The 10634-nt window shown below is 33.7% G+C and overlaps 1 protein-coding gene across 1 annotated transcript in view; it reads right to left on the reverse strand.

Annotated features, from left to right (window-relative positions):
* LOC108691768 (voltage-dependent calcium channel type A subunit alpha-1-like) overlaps positions 1-10634 on the reverse strand; it is a 128455-nt gene that overhangs the window by 48740 nt on the left and 69081 nt on the right. Inside the window, 3 exon segments of the mRNA XM_018199671.1 lie at positions 730-939; positions 9402-9503; positions 10050-10109. Coding sequence (XP_018055160.1) covers positions 730-939; positions 9402-9503; positions 10050-10109 — 372 coding nt within the window.

Here is a 10634-nt window from a genome sequence, read left to right on the forward strand (position 1 = left end):
ATCGTTGAAATTGAATTGGCCACCGAATAGTTGCATACCGAGCAGTGCGAATATGAGGATGAAGAGGAAGAGTAAGAAGAGAAGGGAAATGATGCTGCGCATCGAACTTAGCAGCGATATCATAAGATTCCTCAGGCTCTTCCAGTATTTGGTGATCTTAAAAATTCTCAGGAGTCTAAGAGCACGTAGGACGGAGAGGCCGAAAGAATCATCGGTTTTCTTCAACTTGAACCAGATCATTTCGAAGATCGAGGCTGAGATGATGATGCAGTCGAAGCGATTAAAGCTCGATTCGAAGTATGTGCGAGGACTGAGCGCGTAGACTTTTATGAACATCTCCATTATAAAGAGACTCAGGAACACAAAGTCTGCGAAGTCTGCAATAAAAAAATTGAGTTAAATTGGGACTCTTTAGTTCTTGAAGAATTTGAGCCTTTTAGATACAATAAGTTTTCGTTACATTGAAATCCTTCAAATCTTCATTCCCAGGTGAATTTTTCTCAGAATTTTTCTCAGAATTTTTCATATAATTTTTCAGAATTTCTATATAATTTTTCAGAATTTCTATATAATTTTTCAGAATTTCTCTATAATTTTATAATTCTCTCACATTTTTTATGCGAATTGAAACATTTCTCAGAAAATTTATATCTTTTCTCAGAAATTTTCATATATGTTAATCATGAAATATTGTATAATAAAATATTTCATGATTAAAGGAAAACTTACAGAGGAAATCAGTGAGCCATTTTGGCTGATTGTAATGCACGATGGCTACGCAGACGGTGTTAAAGAACACAAGAACGATGACGAACCAATAGAACTGTTGCGACTTGACAAAATTACGTATCCAAAATCTGAATCTTTTCTCAGTTCGCCAGAATTGTAGGCACGTGCTCTGCTTCTTCACCTTCGACTTAAAGAAGGCTATCGAGAACCCTACAAAGTTTAAAATATTTCTTCAGCATTAAATTATTAAAACATTTAAAACATTTTACAGACCGATCGATTGTCGAAATTTGACAATCGTATGTATTTTTATTTTGATGTAAATTACATAATTTTCCTTTTACTTTAGAATTTTTTACACTATGTCTACATCTTCACGTTTCGTACTACTTGCTAAACTATTTCTGAAACTATAATATAAATAAAAAATCCAAATTATATGATCGAAAATATAATAGTCTACGTTAAAGTCTTTTGAAGTCTTTGAACATTACGCATAATGACATTCTTGTGAAAGTTTTGAGGATAAACCGTATTACGATATACATATTAGGGATCTCTACAGAAAATATATAAGCACAGCATAGCATAAAATCATCTGAACCAATGGATCCAACCGACCAATGTTCATAAAAGTATTAAGGTATGATTACCAAAAAGTTAATAGTTTATGAGTTTATATCAATATATGAATTTATATTTAATATTTTATATCAATATGTGCCAGAATAAAGTGCAAAATATCTCATAAATTATTGATTTTTTGATATTACTACCTTAATACTTTTATGTGCAGAATAATTAGAAGAATCATATTGTGTACAAAAAATCATACAATTCCATTTAAAAAAGTGGAGGTGATCATATTTTTTTTACGCCTCCACCTAGAAAAAAAGTAACATGACCAAAATATCTCCCTCGAAATCATTCCACTTTTGTTTGAAACATTTTTTTTGTATCAAAAATAAACGAAATATTTAAGATGTTCGATTTAAGTGGACCACCGTGTATATATTTATTATGTAATATATTTTCTGATTCGTTTGTCTGAAAGAAAATTTAGAACGATGCTCGTGCAAATGTTCTCAGATCCAAAAAAATCTAATATTTGTATATCATGACATCAACTAATATTTAAAAGCAATATCTAAAAAACTAAAACAGAATTAGCTCCCGAGTTCTTCGATCTGTCTCTCGCGCAAGATCCGCGTGATATTAAGTGATACATATCAGCCACAATGTCAGCAGCAAGTAGATTCGAATAATTATATAGAATACAATAATTACATCCTCTATCACAAATAATCAGACTTTGATTTTAATACGATACATAATTTAGCTACGCTCATTCGTCTGAATGTGTAAAGTGGCTTTGCCAGTTTATAATACTCTTACATAGAGAGCAATGCATAATTTTGTATGTATTAATATTACATAATTGTTACAAATAAGTACTTCAACTCATAGTAACATTTTTCTTGATAAAAGATTTATAGATTTAATTAATTTTTAATTATTCTCGTTTATTAAAAACTTATGTTAATGTAATTATCATTTACTCAAACATTTTACATGATATATGTGAATAGAAAGAAAATCTTTAGCCCAAATTATGCTGAATAAAATTATCTAGATATACTTATTAAATTAATTAATGTGAATTACTTATTAAACTAATTAATGTGAAAAGATTATATAAAATTCAATTGCATGTTTACATGAAAAAGAGATGATAATTAATACATCCTGCATACGTGAATAGGCAAGTCATTTACCAAGCAATTATAGCCCATTGTCTAATCATGTATTTGTGATCGTGTACGCATGATGTTATTTGTACGTGTGTGTATGACCAACAAAAAATTCTTTAAAAAAAAAATAAAACATTACGTAAGATTATAAATACAGCCTTATTTTTACGTAGTTCTTTGCAAAAAGTCATGGCATTCACGGTTGTAATTGTTTGAGCTTTTTCCTAGGCACTGAAACAAGAGGAGCTGATAGCGTGTGTTTAGAATATTCATCGGCAAAAATTAGAGGAAGGTATTTTTCGGCGCCATTCTTTTCTTTTCCTTTCGATATGAAAGATAAATCAAGCATGAATTTATAATGTTTTTGCACGCATCGGAAGGTACACCGCAACAAATAAATAGGCAGAACACACATCTATGCACACTTTTATTGTATATATTTCCATATAATATCACATGCCACACTCAACCGCCATTGCAATACAGGGGGAATTCTGCCGCTTCTTTTACGCTCACCATGTCATCTCACAGTCGTTCGGGAAGAAAAGAAGATACTCTAAGCGCTTTCTACATCTAGAGGCAACAACTAACACTACAATTTCCTCCCCACTTAATTTGAAAAAACAAAAAAAAAGAAGAAAATACAAATCCACTTATAAGTTTAAGATTTTCCGAGATTTCGGTACTCGGCTTGAGCGTCACCGATCTTCAGTGCGGGCTCTTAGTGTTCCCGGAAATTTCGCCTATGCTATTTTGTCTGGGCGGTGCGCGCTTATATCACAGTTCGCAGTGATCTTGGAGTCGCTAACATTACAACTAATCGATAGTGCCCCCTCCTTATCATAGTTATCACTTACGTTAGGGAAATAGCACTTACAGAAGTGCTTCTATCCGGAGAAATACCGTCATCCGGTAACTTCGAGGCATCAATCATACAAGATTCGGGTAAACGCAAATTACACGCCTGCAGTTGATCAATGTGATGTTTCCAGATACATCATTCGTTCTAACATTATAAGTAACCGGACTAGTTTGCTCAACAATTTCCGCCTGTCTCCACGACTTTGTCCTATAATCTTTAGCCATCACGGAATCGTCTCTAAAAGTAACAGTACGATTGCTCTTAAAAAAACGTTATTGATTACTTCGCTTTTGCTCAATTCTATTTCTAATATCAGGCTTAATAACATCCAATCGCGTTCTCAAACGTCTGTTTAAGTGCAATTCGGCTAGTGTCTTTTCCATACAGTGCGGTGTCATGCGATAATAGAATAAATATTTACATAAAGCATCCTGTCTCGCATTATCTTTAAATAATACTTTAAATTTCTTTTTAAAAGTGCGCACGGCGTTCTCAGCCGCCTCATTTGACGCGGATATAAGATACGGTTTTCGTATGCTTAATAGCATATTGCAGTACAAACTCTCGAAACTACTCGCTCGAAAATGCCGGACCATTATCAGAAACAATCTGATGTGGCAGCCATATGCTTATATACTCTTTTAAAGTTCTCTAATTATAGATTCCGAAGAAATATCGCACGTTTCCTTAATATCAATTTATTTCGATTACGTCAATTATCACGAGATACATATTAATCAGTCCGCAAAAATCTAGATACGATGATTTGGGCCCTGAAACCACTTCCATGAATGAACGAAGCCTTTAGAGGGAGAGGGGGGAGGGAAGTCGTTCGCGCTCTTTAAATACTCTTTATATGACATTGTTATTTCCTCGATGTCTCTATCTAAATCAGGCCATCAAAAATAAGATCGAGCCAACACCTTCATTTTAACTATCCCGAGATGAGCCTCGTGAAGCTCTTCTAATAAATCAGCTCTCAAAGACTGTGGAATAATAACGCGATATCCTTACATTACGCAATCTTCTTTCAGTGTTAATTCTAAACGATGACTTTGGAATGGTTTAAGGCAGTCATCTATTTTATTAGGCTAACCCCGCATTACAAAATCTCGAACTCTCCTCAAAATTGCATCTTTACTAGTTTCTATGCGAACGACCTTGTTATCCACATTTTGCACTCTTACGATTACTTTTAGATATGTTCCTTCGTCTCTTTTAACTCAATTGTGAATATCCACCTCGCCAATTCTCGATAAACTGTCAGCAGGTTCATTGTCTTGTCCCTTAATGTGCTTAATTATAAAATCATATCCTGCTAAATAAGTCCACCTTTGCATTCGACTAGCCGCCATCTGTGGAATTCCTTTCTTTGGTCCAAAAATGTACGTAAGAGATTTATGATTGGTTTTTAATATGAAATTACGACCATATACATACTGATGAAATGTTTTCTAAATACCAGAGTAATGCTTTCTCGTCGTTGAGAATAATTATTGAAAATAATTTCTCTGCGCGACTGATAAAATTTTTGAGGCGAAAGCTATTGGCCTATCCGACCCATCTGGAAGAATATGACAAAACTGCCCCTAATCCTATAGATGCGTCACACGTAATTTTAAGTGGACTCTCAGTATCATACGAGGGCAAGTCAATAAGTTTTTAGAAAAACATAGTAAAACACATTTTTTTTGATCGATTCATTTTTTTATTTCTCAACATAATCTTTTTTCAGCTCGAACTAACATCTACACTTGATCTAACAATTCTCCAACTTTTTCAAGCCGTCCGAATAATATGATTTGTCCAACTTTTCAAAATAAGCCTTTGTTTCAGTGATGAGCTGCTCTTTGGTGGTGAATCTCTTTCCTCCGAACCATTTCTTTAGGTTTGGAAACAGAAAATAGAGGACTAAATCTGGCGAATATGCTGGATGAGGAAGCAATTTGTAGCGGAATTTATTGAATTTGGCCATCGGTGCCGAGCATGTGTGAACCCGTGCATTGTCTTGATGGAAGAGCAGTTCCTTCTTCGTCAAATGGGGACGTTTTTTCTTTAAAATGTTGTTGAAACGGTCCAATAAGGTTGCATAGTAATCGCATTGATCGTTTGCTTCGACGGAAGATTGATATGAATTATATCGCGTGCATTCCAAAAAACTGTGGCCATCACCTTTCCGGCCGATTTTCGCCTTCTTCGGACCTGATTCACCCGGTGAAGTCCATTGTTTTGACTGTTCCTTCGTTCCCGTTTCTCGGGTGTGAAGTAATGGATGTTTCGTCCACGTAATGAATCGACGCAGAAATTCATCTGGATTATGTTGAAATATCTCCAAACATTGTTTTGAAATCGTCATACAGTCGCGCTTATGGTCCACAGTGAGCAAACGCGGCACCCATCTTGCCGATAGCTTTTTTACCCAATTGTTCGTGCAAAATTGAAATCACTGTGCGATGTGATATGCCTATGGCCTCAACAAGCTCGCGCACTTTCATTCATCGATCAGTCAAAACAATATCGTGAACTTTATCGACGATTTCTGGCGTAGCAATCTCAATTGGATGTCCCAAACGAAGTGCATCACATGTGGATGTATGACCAATTTAATTTAAATTCATTCACTCAATTATATACAGTCGCAAACGCTGTGCTATGAACATTATCCAACTCGACTTTGATTTCTTTCGGCGTTAAACCTTTCATATAAATGTTTGATCACTGCACGAAACTCGTTTTTTTTGCAAAAAATACAAAGTTTGTTCGCTTTAATCATCTACAGAAATGAAACCACGCGATGAATTCAAAATTTTACAGTAATCAGCTGAGAGATGCTACTTGTCAAAAAGTAATGTGACATGAGTGCTTTCTGACAGATTTTCTAAGAATTTATTGACTTACCTCGTAGTTAATTTAAATCTCCTGATGCTAGGCGCTCTTTAGCCTTTTTAAAAGCTAAGTCTTGCTCTTTTGCCATTTTTTTTCTTATTTTTCCTAAGAAGCTCGTACAGCGGGCCTATCAGGTCTGAATAATTTTTAATGAATTTAGAATGATAATTAATCATCACTCTAAAAACGACTTCAGCTCCGTTAAGTTCTCGGGTTTTTTAATAAAATCGCATCAACTTTCCTACTCGAAGCTTGAATGCCCTGGGCGCTTAACTCAAATCCTAAAAATTCAATGCTGCTTTGCGAAAATGCACATTTGTCTCTACTTAAGATTAAGCCACAATTTTGTAATCTTTGTAATACTCTCATTACATTTTTATCATGCTCTTCTCGCGTAACTCCTGTAATAACTAAATCATCAAAGAATATTGTCACATTGTCCAAATTTTGTAAAATCTTTTCCATTTCGCGTTGGAACAAACCAGGCGCTGATGCTATCTCGTAATTCAAACAATCACTTCTAAACAAAGTTATGAGTTGTTATCGTGACTAACGATTTTGATTTCTCATCTAACTCTATCTGCTGATAGGCCTGAGTTAAATCTAATTTTGTAAATATCCTACCATCTAATTTCGTGAGGGTCTGACACCCTCGGAATTAGATGCTTATCTACAAGTACGTGTGAATTAAGTGTCACCTTATAATCTCTGCATAAGCGTATTTGACTGTTCGATTTCGGAACTGATACAATGGGCGTTGCCCACTCACTATTTTCAACTATTTCCAGAACTTCTTCTCCAGCTAAATGATTAATCTCTTTTTCGATTTTCTCTCGTAACGCGAAAGACACCGACCTTGGTTTGCAAAACAGATTGGCTCAATCTTTCAGCAACTTAAATTTCTTTTTTGTATAATGTCTTAGTTTCCTAAAAAAAAATGATTCGAATCTTTTACAAATATCATTTGACTCTTCACTCACTGCTTTAACTGATAGCTTCTCTACTAATTTATTGAATTGGACAATATCTACAGTTTGAAACCAATATTGACCTATAATCGGTGCACTTTTACCTGGTAAAACAAATAATTCAAGTTTCCGGTTTTTATTTTGAAATGTTACTTTAACCTTTAAAATACCGAGAGGAACTATCGTCCCCCGTGTATTTTAAAACTACGCTTTTCTTCATTACCGCATTCTCAAACGGTTTAAACTAATCGAAATCTCTCTTTGATATTGCAGAAATCGGCGATCCCGTATCAATTTCGAACGACAGCTCTATTTCCTACTTTCAGGTTTACTTTCAATGGTTCTATATTACCGAGTATTTTACTATTATCTATATCGTCGTTGTAAAACAAGTTATTTAGGCTTTCATTACTTTCTAGATTATGATTCGGATTCTTAACTTCATTTTTAGTCTTTTTGCTCGTTTTTGTTTCCAGTTATTATCTTTCTCGTCTTTATTTAACACTTTAACTTTACAAACAATTTTTAAATGACCCTTTTTTCTGCACGCGTTACATTCATAACTTTTAAAACGACATTCTTTCGATATGTGACCTTTTTACTACAACAATAATAGGTTACCACTTTTTTTCTCTTATCATAAAATTGAGTGCGCTGCCTTTGCTGTTCGTCGCGTCATGTTCACAGCTTCACATTCTGTCATCTCCATGCTTGTGTTAATCTCCACTGCCTTACATATGTCAACTGTTATTCTCCCAGCAATCTCTTCTTGATCCTCTCACTGACCAGATCCCATACGAACTGATCTCGAATGTGGCTCTCCAGCTGTTTTCCAAAGTGGCAATGTGCTGATAATTTTTTTAGCTTGGCTAGGTACATCTTAATGTCCTCTCCCGCTATCTGCTTGCATTTTTTGAATTTATAACACTGCGATATTACACTTGGCTGCGGTTGCAGGTTGTGATTTTGCATAATTTCTGCAAGACGCTCCATTGTGAGATTTGCCTGTATAAGTTGCAGAGAAGTTCCTAATCTTCATCTCCCACGTAATAAAAAGGGATACTTGCTTTTCTTTCGGCGCATCGTTACCTAAAAAGTAGTGTGTTAATCTTTCCATTTCATCCAATCTTCTTTCAACAAAAACTCGGACATATTGCCTACAATCCCTTTTATGAGACAATGGTGCCGGAACCTTGTGATTCTTCTCTTCTGAATGCTGTTTCTAATTCCGCCCTCACTTTTGCTAGCTGTTGACTCTCCATTGCCAACAGGCTTCTCTAATACTCTTGTTGCTTAGCTCTTTCCGCTAAGATTCTTTCTCGTTTCTCCAGTTCTTTCTGAAGCTTTAATAAATCCATTGTCAACATTTTGTTACTTTATGTCCCTATGACTGCAAACGATTTTTCGTAAATTTCATTCCGCACGTTGAATTCCTTCACTACTACGTTCTATTTTTACAACGATCATCACTTATCCTCGTCGCCAATGTAATGTTTTTGCACGCATTGGAAGGTACACTGCAATAAATAAACAGATAGAACACACGTCTACGCTTTTATATATTTCCATATCTCACATGCCACACTCAATCGCCATTACAATACAAGGGGGAATTTTGCCGCTTCTTTTACGCTCACTACGCCATCTCTTAACCGTTCGAAGAAAAGAAAATACTTTAGCAACGTTTTTCTACATCTAATAGTGGCAGCGACTAACGCTATAGAACTTATAAAATATTAACAAATACATCAATAAATGTGAAAATAACGTGCCAACACATAAATGGAGAGAAATTTTAGAACGAAAAAAAGCGGGCCAAATCAACAATTTCCTTTGCACTAATATGAACTTTAAAATCAGAAAGATTGTACTCCTCAAGCACAAAATTTATTCCTCAACTAATTTGATGATTCGCAAAAGTGTGTCCATAATATAACAATTTATATTTTCGTAAATTTTTTTCTTTCTAAATTTGATTGAGTTTGTTTTTTAATTACTTCACTTTTCCAAAGGAAATCATTGATTAATAATGTAGGTTTTGATTATTAAAAAATCACTATCATTATCATAAATCCTTACTATTTGAACTCAAGTTCATTCAAATATTCTGAAAAAGAATTATCAACTCGAAATATAAAAGAAGTAAACAAGAAGAAAAGAATACTCGACACAACTGGAGCATCAAGTTGACTAAATACAACTCACCATGGTCTTCGCCGTTTTCATCTTCTTCCTCCTCTGTATCGGTGCTCTTGCTCTTGCCGAGATTTTTCAACTTTCTTTTTTTTTCCTCCGCTTTTCTTCTTCCTGCGCAAAATAAAAAGATTAAACTATAAATCTTCATAAATTATGGCCTAAATAATCTTTTATTGAAAATATGTAAATATTATGTTTGATTTCGAGAAGTATTGATAATTGAATTATGAAAGAATCACAAACTGCAGAATAATTATATGTTGCGATATTTTTTATTTTGTGCGTAATAAATTGTATTATTAAATTATTTCTCTAAAATTTACACACAATGTTACATATGCAAGAATGACTTATTACTTGTAAAAAGCAAAAAATTACATTGATTGTTAATCCGCTATTAATAAAATTAATTAAAATTACAAAATATAAGAATGTCTTGTTTAAAAATACAGCATTCAATGCATTGCTAACAAAAAAAAAAATTGAAAAATTGAATTTGATTGTGTCGAAAGAAATGCGAGTGCACTCTGAGTACATATTTATATTTTATATAAATGTGTATACGAGCATGTTTCGGAATACAGCTCGCTTCGCAAATCTTTTCAACTTTACGGAAATAAATATTCATAATATCAAAATATATTGCATTATATGGACCTTTTAATATGTACTTTTTCTCTTCTTCCGTGGTCCTCTCTTCGGCGAGTATCATCTCCTCTAAAAAGTAAACATTACGTATTAGCAGTAATTGATATTATGTGCATTATATTTTTATATACGGAAAGCAACGCGTGGAGAGTCTAGCATATGCAATGAGCTCTAATTTCTGCATACATTGTTTACAAAATAAGTGAATTAAAGTAGATCGATAAAAGAATATATAATATATAACCTTATAATATTTAACTTTATTGTCAATGCATAATTTTTCAACTTTCATTATCACAAAGTTCTCATTAAAAGTGAAAATGAGATAAAATTTGTACAAAACTATTCTTTGTCATTTGAAGTCATTTTGAAGGATAGTAAATAGTTTTTGAGACGTTGTAATGAAATTCAAACAATATAAAAATTTTTATTATTTAAAATTCGATATTAGCACTCGGGTAACTGTCATTGCATTGACAGAAGAGTAAGAAATTTATTTAATTTTCAGAATTACAGAGAGATTATAAAATATAAAATACATTTATTACAAATAATAATTATTTTCTTCTGTCAGTTTTCAGTATATTATATTAT

Source organism: Atta colombica, unplaced genomic scaffold (assembly GCF_001594045.1).
Source record: "Atta colombica isolate Treedump-2 unplaced genomic scaffold, Acol1.0 scaffold52, whole genome shotgun sequence".
NCBI classification, from domain to species: domain Eukaryota; kingdom Metazoa; phylum Arthropoda; class Insecta; order Hymenoptera; family Formicidae; genus Atta; species Atta colombica.